The sequence below is a fragment of the Pisolithus orientalis genome (assembly GCF_024613125.1).
Source record: "Pisolithus orientalis strain OTSU chromosome Unknown F5J12scaffold_58, whole genome shotgun sequence".
NCBI classification, from domain to species: Eukaryota; Fungi; Basidiomycota; class Agaricomycetes; order Boletales; family Pisolithaceae; genus Pisolithus; species Pisolithus orientalis.
In genome coordinates this window covers 1-14,737 of record NW_026260839.1, presented here as the reverse complement: position 1 = coordinate 14,737, position 14,737 = coordinate 1, and the positions used below count along the sequence as shown (strand labels likewise).

The 14,737-nt window shown below is 48.9% G+C and overlaps 7 protein-coding genes across 7 annotated transcripts; 3 read left to right on the top strand and 4 right to left on the bottom strand.

Annotated features, from left to right (window-relative positions):
• Nucleotides 1–9: 9 nt before the first annotated feature.
• F5J12DRAFT_862680 (uncharacterized protein) lies at nt 10–2,839 on the bottom strand. The gene is made up of 16 exons (XM_051746936.1): nt 2,754–2,839; nt 2,628–2,695; nt 2,558–2,572; nt 2,472–2,492; nt 2,160–2,419; nt 2,048–2,096; nt 1,858–1,959; nt 1,621–1,719; nt 1,521–1,566; nt 1,360–1,464; nt 1,194–1,285; nt 1,105–1,136; nt 932–1,051; nt 800–883; nt 727–738; nt 10–670 (listed from the first exon to the last, which is right to left on the bottom strand). The coding sequence occupies exons 1-16, from the start codon at nt 2,808–2,810 to the stop codon at nt 117–119; spliced, it is 1,716 nt and encodes a 571-aa protein (XP_051595239.1). The 5' UTR covers nt 2,811–2,839; the 3' UTR covers nt 10–116.
• Nucleotides 2,821–3,468, bottom strand: F5J12DRAFT_862663 (uncharacterized protein). The gene has a single exon (XM_051746935.1). The coding sequence runs from the start codon at nt 3,172–3,174 to the stop codon at nt 2,929–2,931; it is 246 nt and encodes an 81-aa protein (XP_051595238.1). The 5' UTR covers nt 3,175–3,468; the 3' UTR covers nt 2,821–2,928.
• A 17-nt stretch (nt 3,469–3,485) lies between these two features.
• On the top strand, nt 3,486–4,410 carry F5J12DRAFT_862662 (Endonuclease/exonuclease/phosphatase). The gene has a single exon (XM_051746934.1). The coding sequence runs from the start codon at nt 3,540–3,542 to the stop codon at nt 4,308–4,310; it is 771 nt and encodes a 256-aa protein (XP_051595237.1). The 5' UTR covers nt 3,486–3,539; the 3' UTR covers nt 4,311–4,410.
• Nucleotides 4,411–4,795: 385 nt separating this feature from the next.
• On the top strand, nt 4,796–7,189 carry F5J12DRAFT_966560 (uncharacterized protein; the record flags this gene model as incomplete). The annotated part of the gene is made up of 5 exons (XM_051750014.1): nt 4,796–4,991; nt 5,050–5,128; nt 5,184–5,815; nt 5,857–6,168; nt 6,343–7,189. The coding sequence occupies 5 exons, from the start codon at nt 4,796–4,798 to the stop codon at nt 6,885–6,887; spliced, it is 1,764 nt and encodes a 587-aa protein (XP_051595236.1). The 3' UTR covers nt 6,888–7,189.
• Nucleotides 7,190–7,220: 31 nt separating this feature from the next.
• Nucleotides 7,221–8,519, bottom strand: F5J12DRAFT_862654 (32 kDa-cell wall symbiosis regulated acidic polypeptide). Its single transcript, XM_051746933.1, has 7 exons — nt 8,457–8,519; nt 8,343–8,405; nt 8,194–8,291; nt 8,009–8,145; nt 7,737–7,955; nt 7,380–7,682; nt 7,221–7,322 (listed from the first exon to the last, which is right to left on the bottom strand). The coding sequence occupies exons 1-6, from the start codon at nt 8,485–8,487 to the stop codon at nt 7,541–7,543; spliced, it is 690 nt and encodes a 229-aa protein (XP_051595235.1). The 5' UTR covers nt 8,488–8,519; the 3' UTR covers nt 7,221–7,322; nt 7,380–7,540.
• A 527-nt stretch (nt 8,520–9,046) lies between these two features.
• F5J12DRAFT_727602 (32 kDa-cell wall symbiosis regulated acidic polypeptide) lies at nt 9,047–10,059 on the bottom strand (the record flags this gene model as incomplete). The annotated part of the gene is made up of 5 exons (XM_051741819.1): nt 9,047–9,156; nt 9,211–9,326; nt 9,378–9,733; nt 9,799–9,896; nt 9,954–10,059. The coding sequence occupies 5 exons, from the start codon at nt 10,057–10,059 to the stop codon at nt 9,047–9,049; spliced, it is 786 nt and encodes a 261-aa protein (XP_051595234.1).
• A 1,656-nt stretch (nt 10,060–11,715) lies between these two features.
• F5J12DRAFT_474605 (32 kDa-cell wall symbiosis regulated acidic polypeptide precursor) lies at nt 11,716–13,418 on the top strand. Its single transcript, XM_051739601.1, has 6 exons — nt 11,716–12,205; nt 12,300–12,331; nt 12,379–12,509; nt 12,571–12,801; nt 12,860–12,975; nt 13,027–13,418. Exons 1-6 carry the CDS (start codon nt 12,118–12,120, stop codon nt 13,137–13,139), a joined length of 711 nt encoding a protein of 236 aa, XP_051595233.1. The 5' UTR covers nt 11,716–12,117; the 3' UTR covers nt 13,140–13,418.
• The last annotated feature ends 1,319 nt before the right edge of the window (nt 13,419–14,737 follow it).

Below are 14,737 nucleotides of genomic sequence, written 5' to 3'. Positions count from 1 at the left end.
TTACGACGTCAACGATCTCTATGAGAAGGGGCCATGTGCACCCGCATTGCAGATACACTATTAGCGTATTACATGTCCGGGCCAGATTATCGATCCAATTCAATCCAACCGCATGCTTACATGTCAGAAATTCCCAGCTGCCTCATCTTCATATCAATCTCCTCGCGTAACATCACGATCCGACCATCCAACCGCGACGACAAATCCATCTCTCGCGTACACAGCGCATGGGCGTGTGCAAGAGCGTCCTTTCCACTCTTTATCGCGCGTTTCCAAACTTCCAGTACCGTTTCATCTTCCGCGGGATTCCCCTCACTCATCGCGGCAGATCTCCGTTCACCTTCCTTCATATCCAATACAGCCAGCTCGAAATGACTCACCCCACCAACCCAACTATTCACATCTACATTCTGATAGTGTTTCAGTGCATCGCGGAGCAGCTTCCGCGCACCGGCGTAGTCACCCAAAGTCCGGTGCAAGATTCCCAAAATAAGTGAACGCACTGCCAACTCGTCTGGTGTGTCCAGGTCGAGAAGACTCCCTAACTGGAGCGTGCTCGACGGAGGCGTCATATACTCGGTCTGTATGTCCACAGGCGGTGTGAGCGCTGTCAACTCTTCGATATGCGCCAAAGCCGTTTCCATATCGGCATGTGCATGCGTATTCCACGCTACATCGGAAATAGCGTCAGCTGCCTGATTCGCTATCTCCATCACCATTACGAACCGACAGCAAGCTCTACAGAAACGTAATTTGGTCAGCAGGTTCATGCATACAATACACGATATATCGACTCCACCTTCTGCAGGGCTAATTTTCATGGATTCTGCGAATCGCTTGGGATCTCCACCGCGACGAGCATGCTTTTTCTTGTAAAACGCGACTACGAGCGTGATCAGGCCATGGCTAGGAGGTAGTTTGTGCGACACACGTTTCTTCTTGATAAACACTTCTGTGGGCATGTTCCTACTTCTTCGTTTGTCCATGATTTCTGAGAGCGCATCCAACAGTCTTTGAGCCTTGTCACATTGTCTCATGGATATATAGCACCCTGGAGAATATCACAGTTACTACCTACTCAATATGCAGTCAACTAGGACACACCAGCAGCGAGAAAGTGATAAGTCGCATGACTCCTGAAACCGCGTGAAGTCAACCCTGTATGCGACGGGCTAATAAGCACTCCAGCCCACCAACTGTTCATCTTCGTAACATCCATAAACTTTTGTGCACTTTCTTCATATCGTCTACGCTGAAACAGTACCCACGCTAGTTCAAAGGCCAACTACGCGTCACATACAATACCACGGTGTGTCAGACCTGCACGTGCTCACGCAGAATGAAAGGGAGCGACCGTACCAATGCATCGGCTTGCGGGAACGATTTTTGTCGGTCATCTTGCAGGCCCTCTTGAAGTGTAACAATAGCCCCCTCCGAATCACCTGTCACACGTTGGATCTTGGCCTGCGATAATGTGTCCTATGATGAAAACAGATAATAACCAACAGATCGCGACTTACTTTATTGAGTATCCACAAAGACCCTTTAGGATATCGCTGCGATACCCTGACATAATACGATCAGACCACCAAACGATGCATATCTACAAGAGAGACGTGCCTCCTTACAATGCCCCAGTATTGATCTATGATGTGCTTTTCGTCTGCTTGATATCCGGAGGCGAGTAGCAGGACACCATAGTAGGTCATCAACACCAACCTAACATATGGATACAGTCAACCCCAGAAGTAGACGACTTAAAAGAATTGTCTCATGACCAGGATCAAATTTTCCAAGCCTCCAGTACCACCCAAACAACATACGTTCCAGTTGAAATGGATAAAGAAAGGAACTGACCCTGAAAAGACGGCATGCACGTCTGTGCGTGCAGCAGACACTGCAAGCGCTTTGAGCGCCAGTTGCCTGTCATGACTATACCCAAGAAATCCGACCACGTTTCTACATCCCACAGTGCATAGTCATCAGTCCAATCCATCCGATCCAGTTATCGCCCGCCCAGGTTGCGCACTTCAACGCAAATACGTACCTCATCTTCGCAGGTAATAAAGACAAGACTAAATTGAATAGTCCATAGCCTAAGAAAGAATAGAAATTTCCTTAGAGGAAGGGGAATCAAAAACAGGCGAAGAGATGCCCACCAAATGCTGCTCCTGACAATATGAATTCTTCGACAGGTCCATGGGCAGGGTTGGTGATGGTACCGAGGACAGGCGTGGGAGTAGTCAGTGCCCCCAATCCCATCCACCGAGTGAAGAATCCAGACGTCCGAACAGGGATATCAGTGTTCATCTTAGAGTATTGTAAACTCGCCTCTGAAGGCTTGCGGGATACTGCAGGTGTTGATTGGCTTGGCGTCGCGTATGCATCTAATCCGTTGGGGTATAGTGTTTTAAATAACCTGGTGTCCGGGTCATTACTTCACGACGATCGAACAACTCGGAAGGACTTGCTTATTGAATTTCGAGTGTGCGCTAAAAGAGAGGCCAAGTGTGAGAATAGAAATCGGAAGGAGGACGGACCAGGTGAAAGGGCTTGCCTGTTAAGTTCATACCTGGAACAATTTCAGCGTGAGCCATGAGGCGCATGATCAAGGGACGAGGACTGACAAACACTGGAGGTATCCCTTGTACGATTCGCTGTATGCAGTAAATAAGTGCATCGAAGTGGTTGCTTGCTGGACGCGGATCGGGTTCGGGGGGAGAGGAAGATTACGAGTGAAAAATACCACATACGAGAGTGCATGAGTGAGCCCAAGGAGAATGATGGTGTCGGTGTGGAGGACATCCCATTCGAGGCCCGGTTGGAAACGATGACTCGAGGTGGATGATTTTGCAAGCTTCATGTGTTTCCTCGCGCCTTGTTCAGCCAAGATCAAGCACTTCGCGGCATCCTCCATGAGTTCGGGCTTCACAGGGGAAGGGTTGAGTGCAAGTTGGCATTCGTCAAGGAGATAATATGAACTGGACGGACCTCCATACCCAGTGCGGCCTTCAAGAATGCACATACGCCGAGTCCCACGAGGTGAAATGGTGAATTTTCCTGACTCTCCGCGACAAAGACGTTGACGGCAGCTTCCAGATCATTTGCGAAGAGTAAATCAAAGCCTTGAGCTGCGAGACGGAGCATCTCTTCGGTGTCATCTGCGGAAGCCATCTCTGTCTTGAATATGTCAGTCGCCTAGCCTAGAGATTCGTGAGTCAGTCAGTAACTTGTCAAAACGCTGGACTGTCTCCGCCCCTGCCCCTGCCTGTGCCTCTGCCACTGCTGGCACGCATTTACAGAGACCCGAATTCCGACAGCAGCAACATATGCCAAGCCAAGGTCAATACAACGACCGAGGCCACTATGATCAATATATTTCGTGACTATAAGCCAGGTTACAGCCAGTTGCCCAAGCAGCTCAAGAATACAATCAATTGGTGATTCATATATTCAAGGGAAAACAGGAAAAATTGCCGATAGTCATCGAGTACATATTCTGCTAATGTTGCTCAGTTCATTACTAAACTAATGGGTCGATGAGGGGCGCCTTCAACCCCTCCACCCGAATTTGGGCACCCATATCTTCGAAAAACGCACAAAGCCAAGTGATTCAAATGCTTTCTCTCATATCATGGAACATCGACGCCTTCTCCTCACGGGCCATCTCACGGGCAAAACTCATCCTTGGCCATATCCTCAAGGGACCGAAATCTCCTGATATCATCTTTCTCCAAGAAGTCACGCCCGACGTCCGCACCTCTCTCCTGAGGGATGCGAGAGTGCGTGTTACCTTCCTGGTGACTGACACCGAGGACCAAACGTTGTTTGAGAAAGTACCCTTTGCAACCATGACGTTGCTGTCCCGCACGCACTTTACCTCTGGCCTGGATTCGCAGAAGGAAGACGATGGGATCGAAGGAGGGGAAAAGTTCATGCTCGGGCGCATCTCCCGAGTGACACTCCCAAGCAAGTACAGGAGGGATGCGCTTTGTGTGGACATTATCCCCCCAAGTGCGCCGGGCACATTCTTCCGTCTCATCAACGTGCACCTTGACTCGCTCGGGGATACGCTACATTACCGCGCCCAGCAAATGGAGATACTGGCCAACACCCTGTGCGAGCCCGGATGCGGTGGCGGGATCATTGCGGGTGACTTCAATGCCATCAGCCCCGAGGATGATGGGCTTGTCGACAAGAACAAACTGGAAGATGCGTGGGTCGCATTGCATGGGAGGGGAGACCTTGATGGAGCTACGTGGGGTGTCAGCGTGGAACGGCGGGACGGACTGGGGCCAGGTGACGGATGAGAAGGGGATTTGGCGTGCTGAGAGATGCAAGGATAGGTGAAAGGAGATGCTGTGTGACGTGATCGTCAGCAGTTGCGGTGGGCTGGCGAGCGGGGGCCACATCCACTTGGTATACGAGATCGAGACCATTGAAATAGGACTTCTCTGTCTCGTAGAACTCTGTGACAACCCTGACTCGTCTCGCATCTCTCGCTTCGTCTGATGAAGTACGTCGATGCACGCGCCTTGTCCTCGTTCTACGCTGTGGCGGTAGCTGGGACGAGATGACGGAAGCACGGTGAGGGGCGGGTGCTGAGGCTGCGAGGAGAGAGATGCGTCGGAAGGGGAGGTAGACGAGGGGAGAGGAGAGACCTAACCCTAACCCTAACTGGCCATGGCATGCGGGGAGAAGGAGGAGGCGAGGACATCATCGCATTGAAATCAGTCAAGGCCAAGGATGGAAAGCACGAGTGCACGTAACATCGCTTCTTGTCTCTGGTTGGTACATGGCAGAGGTGGTGACAAAACGACTGCACATCTCCGGACTCACACCGTCCATCACCTCCTCTGACATCCACCGCAGGCTCTCCGCCTTTGGGTCAGTCACGTCCTTGGATGGATTCGGACAATTAGATGCACTGGGTGACCCGAGACCATTTGCATATGCCACGTTGGAGGGCAAGGAAAAGGATATCGCTAAATGTACAGAGGTGTCTCGTTCGAATGACTCTTGCTCATCCTGACTCTGTCTTGTTCACAGGTATGAATGTGCTCAGTGGGTCCACATGGAAGGGAACAAAATTGCGTATTGGAGAGGCAAAACCAGATTATCACCAGCGGTACATCTCCCACCCTTTTGTCGATCTATTCCTCCTCCTCACCCTATACTCTCAGCATCGCCTATCTGAACTCCCTTTCACCTCCTCCACCTCGTACTCCCCGCTCAAAAAGATGCCAGCTCGCCTTCCCATCCACCACACTGCCACTCGATACACCCCTCTCCCGTAATGACGCAGCGAAAGCACCAGGTTGGGTCGTTTTACCTTCTGGAAGGGTTGTTAGACCTATGAGGATGAGGCCTCTGCGACCCTTGGAACCGACACGAGCTATGGGAGGTTGGCAGGGAACTCGGGGAAAGACGGGTAAGAAGGCGAAGAAGAAAAAGGTCCCGCCGTTATGGGCACGTAGACGCTTGATCGACCCAACAAAATGGGACTCGACCTATCTGACAGGCGCGTTTTTGGAAACTGCTCGTCATCCCCTCTGTTTCTTCTCTTCCTTTTGGGTCTGCAGCCCAGCCCACCGAGCCTCGAGTCTGACGAAGAGGAATGCAATGGTGAATACAGTCCCCTCTCAAAATTCTTCCAACATCATCCTTGAAGGTCAACCACCTTCACAAACCACTCCCACTCCCACTGCCAACTTCTCCGACCCTAGATTTGGCACAGACGTTAACATCGACATCCGCAAAGAAACATCCGCTGCAGCTTACGCTCCTCAACAGCGATATTCGGAGAGACGGATGAGTGGGGCGGACGCGAGAGCGTTGACGAATTTGGCGGTATAGATGATGGTCCCGGTGATCATTCCGCAATGGTCGTTGATGCGGGTGTGGGTGAAGTAGGTGAAGGCGAGATTGAAGAGGTGCCTCGGCACGCCTCCTCCAGGGAGGGGGACGCGCGAATAAATCCAGTCGATAAGGTGTCCAGCAATGAGGAACAAAGGGAAGATATACAAATGGGAGACTCGCACCCGACCACCGCTCATCTACCCGCGACTGCTACTGGTACCACAGCGACTTCGAAAGCGGACACCGCCAGCGCGACTGGACCGACGAAGATGAAATTGAAAGACTTGTTTGCACCGAGAGAAGAAGAGCGTAAGTACCCCTTCCCCATTGTTTGGTAGACTATATTATGTTCGCTTTTCGTCTTGGCCTTGATTGTTATTTTACAAACCTCCCCGTATTTTCAGATTATCGATCCTTTTTTCCTGTTCCTTCTACAAATCGCTCTTGTTTCATATGGTATAAGATCTAAAATGAAATCTGCAGCGTCTTTCTCCCTCCTCGGCCATCTCGATCTCGATTTGGAGCTCGAGGACGATGTACTCGGTTGTTCATCTGTCCCCACCACAGCACTACCCTCCACGCTTGTAACCACATCAAGTTCAGAACCGTTCTCCAGCTCAAATTGGAACCAGGAGGTAAAAAGGCTTGGACGCGAAGGGAGCGCTGTCATCACTCCAGACTCTACCCGGCGACTTCTCTTTCCCCTTGTCGAATCATTACCCTACTCCAATTCTGGTGCACGAATCTCAATCTCAAAACAGGTGCGTACACACGCGAGAAGTGATACTTGGTCCGTCGTCTTTCCACGTTCCCAAGTAAATGTTGGCACTCCACAAGACCAGAGTAATCCACCTCCACTCTCTGGCACAGGGCGGAAATTCGAGAGGTCCCCTGACACTACGGAACAGTTTATACGCGAGGCATGGGAAAGGGATAAGAGCGAGGTGACGAGCGCGTGGAAAAAGGCATGGAAGGAAGCGAAGGGGAGGAAGAGGGGATGTGCTGCCGCTGATGGAATGGACGTGTAGGGAGGATCATCTATAGGCTCTGTTGATGTCACTCCCCGCATTCCGTGAACACCGTGGCATATGACCCATATCCCGCAGGTAAGCTGATATATATTTTTGAAGAGAAGGATGGTAGGTCGTGCTCCTTGGTACAGAGCCCCACAAGCAAGCATTTGTCCAACAGTACGACACGTATTGTCGTTGTTCCCTCACATCCTTCGGTCTAAGGCGATACCAGAAACCAGCGCAAGGTCAGTCATTTCACATCCAAAATATGTACAGTAGAGGCACGCAGGACCATCCATCGCGAAGAAACTATGCAAATATCCACGTTATAACCGCTAGCTGCCTCGTCCAAGTCTTCGATCTATTTTTCATCGCAGCACCAACACGCATGAATTCAGGGGAACTCCGCGGGCCGGTCGAACAAAATTTTCTGATTCGGACATCACCTAACACGATGCGGTATTACTCGAATACATACCAATCACTTAGCGGCGTAATAGTAGCTAATTGGTATGATCCCCTTTCACCTCTTAGATGTCAATCCTGTCGATATAGTCACCAGATGCTTGTTCCAGTTCCTCTTCGATTTGTGCCCTGAGCCGGTCAATGGTTCCCTGGTCCGCGCAAGCCTCAACAATTCCTAATCAATACACTGCATCAATTGCGTTTTACATCCAACGGTAGTAGGACGTACCTTTCCTGGCAACGAATTCGATATGCGCGATGTTGGTGTTAAGATAATCTTCCACTTCGACATTGCAACTGAACATGAACCCGGAATAGCGCAGTTTGAGGACTCCGTCTTCGACCCTTTGAAAAAACCATGATCAAAACTGATAATCCGCAACTTTTTAGAGAACGTACGACGCAGTGCTAACCCCTAGTAACCCACGGCTCTTACGGACCGTGAACCTGCGAAAGAATTCCCTGTGACCTGATTGATTCCGGATGATGTCGAGCCCGTGGATGACAAGATCCTTTTCCTCTTGGGTGTAGAGTGGGTCGTTCCTAATGTTGTCGATGACAAAATCACAGAATGTCCCAATGTCGGAGGTTGTATCCTCCAAAGAGAGATCCGACTGCCTGCAGGTAAGTAAATGAGTTGGAGTCACGGCCTTCATGATAAGTTCTCTCACTCGTCTCTGATCTTTTCCCATCCGATACTGAAGAGGCAATTCATGTATTCATCCCAGAATCTCTCAAAACCTTCGTCCTCTGTTGTCTCCTGCAGGGCGACGTGGGTGGCATACTCAAGGCTGTTAGCTACATCTCTCTGAACAATTTCAGTTTTCTACAGAATTTAGTTAAACGCGTTGCGTACCCTGTTCTGCTCGGTCAGATTGTCCAGCACGGACAACAAGGTACCCCCGATGATAGCAGCTTCAGGTCCACTTGACCTCCCAAAAGGCTTTATACGAACTACTGGAGCGTCGAGATCATGGTGACATACCGATACCAACACTGACTTACATTCCTTTCTTCCGGTTACTACGTCATTTAGACTGGGGATACACCCGGCATTGTCAATGCCAGCTGTGGTCGGTTAAGACTCCTACGCGGTTTGAGTTGCCAGGAATCCCTTACGGTCAGTAATGTGAATGTCGGGCATGGTCATTTGCAGGATTACACGTCACGGACTGAGGCTAAATGCCTTCCACCTTCCAGATAGAGAGAGAGAGAGAGAATCGAGGGGATTGGCGCGCAGCTCGAAAAGCTGGTATATATTACATCCATGATTGCCCGCTTAACAGGGGTCGTTTTCCCGAATTGTTCAGCACCACAAAATGCTTCAAGCCGCAAGTGGCGATTGGCTCCCGGTACCTATTGACATATCGCCGCTCTATTGTGTGGCGAGGAAACGAGCCATGGGTGTAGATTACTATTTATTAATATGTTCTCTTGTCTTTCGGCTGCTAACCCTGCTTGAGCAATCGCTTTAACGTTCAAGCTCTCCCCAAAGTCGTATTATTGTGGAGCAAGTGAATGTGCCACTCATCAATTACTGCACAACGTACTCGGCTACGGGATGCCTAGACTCGTGCCACCTATTACTGAACTCCATAGCCATGCTCTTAACCAAGAGAGACCAGCAAAATTGCCACATCACATCAGCACACTTTAAACTTTCACGAATACAATCGAGACACAAGTACAAATCGCCAAAAAGCAACCACTCAGATATCCACATTGTCGATATAATCACCAGCCGCCTGGTTCAATTTATCTTCGATTTGCTGCCTGACCGCGTCGATGGTTCTCTGATTCGCAGCAGCCTCCACGTTATCTGTGACATAATAAATGTGTTGGGGGGCGGGGGATGACAAGCGTGCTTACATACCCTTTCGTACATTAGCTTTGATGTTCTTGATGCTGAAGATCAGATAATCATCCACCACGGCATTGCAATCGAACGTAAATGCAGAGAAACGCATTACAAGTGCTCCATTTGTAACCCTTGCAGAGAATTAGTGAATCGTCGAAAAAAATTAGCGGAGGAATACATACGATGCTGCGTTAACACCGAAGGACCCCTTGTTACCACCGGCGGTGAAGCTCCTGAAGAATGCGCGCTTTTCTGCCTGGCTTCGAAGCGATTCCAGGGCTCGGATAACGATCTCTTTTTCTGCGCTGGAATAGAGTGGGTCGTTTCTGACATTTGCGATCACATAGTCGCTGAAGTTCTCAGCACCAGTTGTTGTGCCATCAATGAAATCCGAAGACCACTCGTCAGCCTGCTTGAACCATCCAATTTGGAATATAGATGTCTTGAGTGCATTCCAGTATGCCTCGGTATGGTCATCGCTCCCCACTTCCTTGGCGGCAACGCGAGAGGCGAACTCGAGGGAATTGGCAACGTCCGTCTAAATGATAGCAAATGCCAGTGAGGCATCAATACTTGTCATCATCTTGAAGAAGGTGCACTGACGCGGTTTAGCCCGGTGAGGTTGGCAAGGACGGAGACCAAGGTGCCACCGACGGCAGCAGCACCGTCCTGACCGGGCTCACCCAAATACTTTCCACGGTCTAGTATGCAGAGCATCATTGATTTTATAGGACGATTATATGAGGTCGCCTACATACCTCCAACTTCCTCGAGAACTTTAGCCCTGGAGTAGAGGCCGACCTTGAGTGGCGCTAAGGTCGCCGACTTGATGTACGCCGCAGCTTGAGCAATATCGTTGGACATGTTGACTTGAAAGAACCTGAGAGGAGTTAACAGTAGATGTGTGAGTCACAGCGATCCTGGATTCAGAACGCGCCTACATACGTCCTTTATACTCACGAGCTTTACAATCTTGATCCATATCTGATGAGATCGCGATGCTTGTGATGCACCAGCACCAAGATGAGATTGCTAACCTGTGTGACTAACCTCCTGACCATGGATGCAACTGTATGTTTTCCCAGTCAGAGAAGCCGAGAAGATGGTTGGAAAGCGGCAGCCGGTAGGGTTCGCCACTCACATGCTCACATGATATGATCGACGCGCTCAATGGAAGTAAGAATAATGTTTCGAAGACGCACTTTCCTCCGTGTTCCAGGCACCTGGCTCAGCAGTGCAGGCACGGCGTACCCCAGTTTATCCTTTCAGGGGTGATGAACGGGCAACTTCAATGATCTAGGAGATATGTTGCTGTAAGACTGACATAATACTCGCCACCCAACGGCAAGACAAGCATCGCACGTGACTTTCAAGTTTCTGAGGCTAGGACACTCATCTGACTGGCTGCGTTTGCCCCACATTTTGCAAGAGGTGCCGTCGCCGTAATGGAATTATCACCACCCAACTGTGAGTTATCATTTTATCGGCTTGAGTGTCACCGTTTAAGCGATAAGAGGGGGTTATATCCTTACAGTAATCGGAAGCCACCAGTGTCATCTGGTGTGAACGGACACAATTTCTCCCTCGCCACCACATGTGCGTATTGCAACGAACAGCTGTGACGATAACACGATGCATCCACACATCTGGACCAACTGCTCCAAGAGTATCCTTACCTTGTAAATATTCCGCTAGATCATGTCTTCCAGAGTTCAATATATCGGCATAGGGTTTGCACAGAAAGGCAAGGCTGATACGCCGTGTTCTGCGCAGGTTACTTGCCGCATCGTTTCACGGTCGAGACTGCCTTTGGAGAAGTACGCGAAAGTAGGAATCACGATTTTTGCCTTCCTGACATCCACGTCTTGGGCATTGTTTACCCCTGGATTCTCCAATGCCCGAGCACCGCCGGAGACGTTGAGTTGAAACCAGTGCGAATCAGAATCTACAGAACAAGAAAGATCAGCTGAATTCGACAGGTCTTCGAGGCCAGCGCCAGTATTCTCGCATTGTTCACCTTTGTCAGCTGGCCGCATCACATCTGACAACCAGAATGGACGCACCTTCTACGATGGGATATTTGGCCCGTTCAACCGGTCCCGGTGCCATCTAGCAATACTACATTGTCTGTGCTAGCAGCGAGCACAGCAGCCTAAGGACACTTCTCTATGCAGGTCAGCTGCATGGTCCCTACTGGAGTTGGAGTGCATGTTTGATGACATACATTCCATGTCTTCCGGCTCTAGGTTCGCCGCCTGTGCGAGGTATTACCCATCAGCTTCGGACGCATGAGAGAACCGAGATCGTAGTCCATTCATGCCTAGATCTTGGACTTCGTGCAATGGACGTAACTTCTTCCTGCTGTGGTCACGTTACCGGGAATGTTGGATTCTAAACGGAGCATCCTGAAGGAAGCTCCCTGAAAAAAGAAAGGCCAGCTAAATGCCATCACCCTTCTGTGCACCTCAGGGGCCATTCGTCTCGCACGTCCAACGAGAACATCAGCTTCTCAAAGTCGAATTCCAAGTTTCTGATCACATAGGCAAGCTGTGATTGGATGGATAATCGACATCGCAGTCCGACTGGGTGTGACCGTTTCATTTCCTCCTGTATTCCTCGAAACCGAAGCGTACATTGGTTTTCAATCCTAAACGGGATAAGAAGAAAGCCTTTGTCGTAGAGGTCAGCTGAATTCGATCACCTTCCGTGCATTGGAAGTTTTTCCCTGCCTTCCATGAAATTTGGGGTGCAAACAGCAATTCTGTTGCCGGCCATCTTAACCCGAGTAGATTTGTGTGAAGCTTCTTCGTCGCCGACCACGTGACAACTGGATGTTTAGTAGTCGTCGTTCTTTGCGAGATGCTAACGGCGATTTGGATAGGCACAGGCGGGTTGGTCAGGTGCGAGTCGAGGTGAGCACGCATGTTCTTGTACCTGGTGGAACACGACTTTCAAATGGGGCTTGCTCGACTCCCGGCGTCTGCCGCTGGGGAATGTATTATAACCCTTCGTACGCACACCGGAGTTATCACACGTTGAATCCCTACCTCTGATATCAACTGGCATGTCTACCGGTGCGGCTGTCTGCGTCTCCATACTCCTAGTTTTTTTGCCTGGCGTCAGCGCACAACACCAGGTGGGGTTTACTGCACAATCAAACGTTCCTACTCAATCTTCGTGCAGGAGGACGTACGAAACAGCTTTGAGTTGGCTGCCAGAGCAGCAGATAAAGCGACTGGCGATGACTACGTCAGATGGTTCAATACTTTCAAGACTACGCTTTTAAATATACACTGGTTTAGCCAACAAGATGGGTTCGTTCATGCTGCTTCATACTTGCCGCGGTCGACTTATGCTCCAACTCAATGTTGACAGGCTAGAACAGGAGGTTCAGGGACTAGTCTTTGATTCTTTGGATTTAAGTGGCTCAGAGCGCGATCTGCTCATCCGTGCTTTGAACGCCCTCCAACAGAAAGCAGAAAACGAACAGGCACTAAATCTGTTCAACCAGAGTGCTCTTGATGAAGTCAGTCAAGACGCGGTTTCCCATTTGCTTTTTATCGGAGGGGGGAGTTACCATGGCAAATTCCAGCTTGCCGTTTGCTCGTGAGTTCACAATATGTGATCCTGCCATTACATTGCAACTCAAGCGAACAATCTTCAGGGAGAAGAATGGTGCCGTTGCAGTCTCTACTTCCTATGTCCACTTCAATGTCGATGGGGCGCAATACAGCAGCATTCTCTATGCAGATGGCAAGGTGGAAACAAAGACCACACTCTGTAAGTAGAATGCTTCGAATCGCTGACAGGATGCTGACTTAGTGAGCTTAGCGACCCACGTGCTTGGTTTGAACAGTGAACTATTCAGCAAAGTTCGCGATTCTGTCAAGAAAAAACTTGCGGACAGTGGGGTATCTGAACAGGCGCCCATTTCTGGATTGTAATATGTGAATGCGATGCGTGGCTACCATTGATATATCTAACAAATAAGAATCATTAACCGGACTGGTGGAAACAACTATGTTGCTGAGCGCTGAATCCTGGTCCCATGTTGTTGTGTCCTGGGTTGTGTAGAGCTCACCATACATCGTCATGTTTTTGTTGGTTACAATTTTTTACATGGTCGCTGCACCTGGAAATTGTGTCAGACACTTATCACTACATCGATAGTTGGAAGCCTTGGTGAATCGTGATACCCTCATGCAATCGATAAATCGACGTTATCTCTCCGAGTTCATGTCGTTTCTGCGGCGGGAATATCTAGATTCTATTGCGCAGAGGAATGGGAGAAATGAAGAGCAAAGGCACGAACACTTCCTTATAATCAAAACGGTAGTAGATTTGAATAAAAGCTTGTTAAGCGTTGAGGGGCTCAGTTGTCGAAATAGACAAGTGAAGAACGAATGTAGAATTCGATAGGGATTGAGGAAGAAATCCCTGAGTTTATATACATGAGTAGATACTGCACGGACCAAGAGCATAAAAGGAAACTACTACTCAGTATAGTAAGGAACTGCATAGAAGGTCATGGAATATGACGTATGAAATGACATCATACTAATATCATTGTGGAGCTGATTGCTAAAGAATGTCATGTGATGACAACGTGTTGATACACGTGTAAGTCTGGATCAATCTAGATGTCGGAACATATAGTAACATTTCCAACACTCCCCCTCGTTCTAGAATGGGAGTGTAACAAGTCCCATCGACAAGCGATTTAGTCTCAAATTTTTGCCACATCAAGGATTTTGTAAGACCATCTGCTTTTTGTTTGTCAGTTTGCACATATTCAATACTGAACAAATTATCTTGAACACATTCATGAACAAAGTGCCATTGGATGTCGATATGTTTAGAACGACCATCCGATACAGGATTCTCAGCTATGAAGCGAGCTCCCATATTATCACAATAGAGAATAGTTTTCTCAGTCTTGAGTTTGAGTTCATCAAATAGCATAGCGAGCCATTTGATTTGACATGCAGTATCACAGAGAGCCATATACTCGGCTTCTGTAGAGGAGAGCATGATTGTCTTCTGTTTATGAGAGCACCAAGAAATAAGGGATGATCCAAGGAACATGGCATAACCAGTAGTTGAATGATGAGTGTCTTTATTAGCGGCCCAATCAGAGTCTGCAAAGCCATAGATTCGAGATTCAAGTCCCGAATAATATAAAGCCAATTTTGGGGTAGATGCAATATAGCGAACTATATGCAAGGCTTTATTTCTGTGATCTTCGGTAGGATTCACCATATATTGTGACATGCAAATAACTGCATAGGCTGATATCGGGACGAAGTACGAGAGCCATATAGAGTAATGACCCAATAATAGACTGGTACCTGTGAATCGAAGAGAAGATGTGGCTTGGTAATCTGATGGTGCTTTTTCTGGTTGATATCCCGATGGTAATGGAGTGCAAACATTTCGAGCAGTCTCCATGTTGAAATGTTTGATAACCTTTTTAACATAAGGTATCTGATCGAGATAAAGTTCCTTTTTGGATCGATCACAGTGAATTTGAATGCCAAGATAT

Excerpts from the sequence above, each read along its gene's own strand:
- F5J12DRAFT_862680 (XM_051746936.1), bottom strand. The coding sequence starts at position 2,810 with ATGGGATGTCCTCCACACCGACACCATCATTCTCCTTGGGCTCACTCA. Across the intron at positions 1,720-1,857 it reads GTGCATGCCGTCTTTTCAGG|GTTGGTGTTGATGACCTACT; the intron begins GTCAGTTCCTTT and ends TCCATATGTTAG. Across the intron at positions 1,567-1,620 it reads TACTGGGGCATTGTAAGGAG|GGTATCGCAGCGATATCCTA; the intron begins GCACGTCTCTCT and ends GTATTATGTCAG.
- F5J12DRAFT_862663 (XM_051746935.1), bottom strand. The coding sequence starts at position 3,174 with ATGGCTTCCGCAGATGACACCGAAGAGATGCTCCGTCTCGCAGCTCAA.
- F5J12DRAFT_862662 (XM_051746934.1), top strand. The coding sequence starts at position 3,540 with ATGAGGGGCGCCTTCAACCCCTCCACCCGAATTTGGGCACCCATATCT.
- F5J12DRAFT_862654 (XM_051746933.1), bottom strand. The coding sequence starts at position 8,487 with ATGACCATGCCCGACATTCACATTACTGACC. Across the intron at positions 8,146-8,193 it reads ATCTGACCGAGCAGAACAGG|AGAGATGTAGCTAACAGCCT; the intron begins GTACGCAACGCG and ends GAAATTGTTCAG. Across the intron at positions 7,956-8,008 it reads TGGGAAAAGATCAGAGACGA|GCAGTCGGATCTCTCTTTGG; the intron begins GTGAGAGAACTT and ends ACTTACCTGCAG.
- F5J12DRAFT_474605 (XM_051739601.1), top strand. The coding sequence starts at position 12,118 with ATGTTCTTGTACCTGGTGGAACACGACTTTCAAATGGGGCTTGCTCGA. Across the intron at positions 12,332-12,378 it reads GCGTCAGCGCACAACACCAG|GAGGACGTACGAAACAGCTT; the intron begins GTGGGGTTTACT and ends ATCTTCGTGCAG. Across the intron at positions 12,976-13,026 it reads GGAAACAAAGACCACACTCT|CGACCCACGTGCTTGGTTTG; the intron begins GTAAGTAGAATG and ends TAGTGAGCTTAG.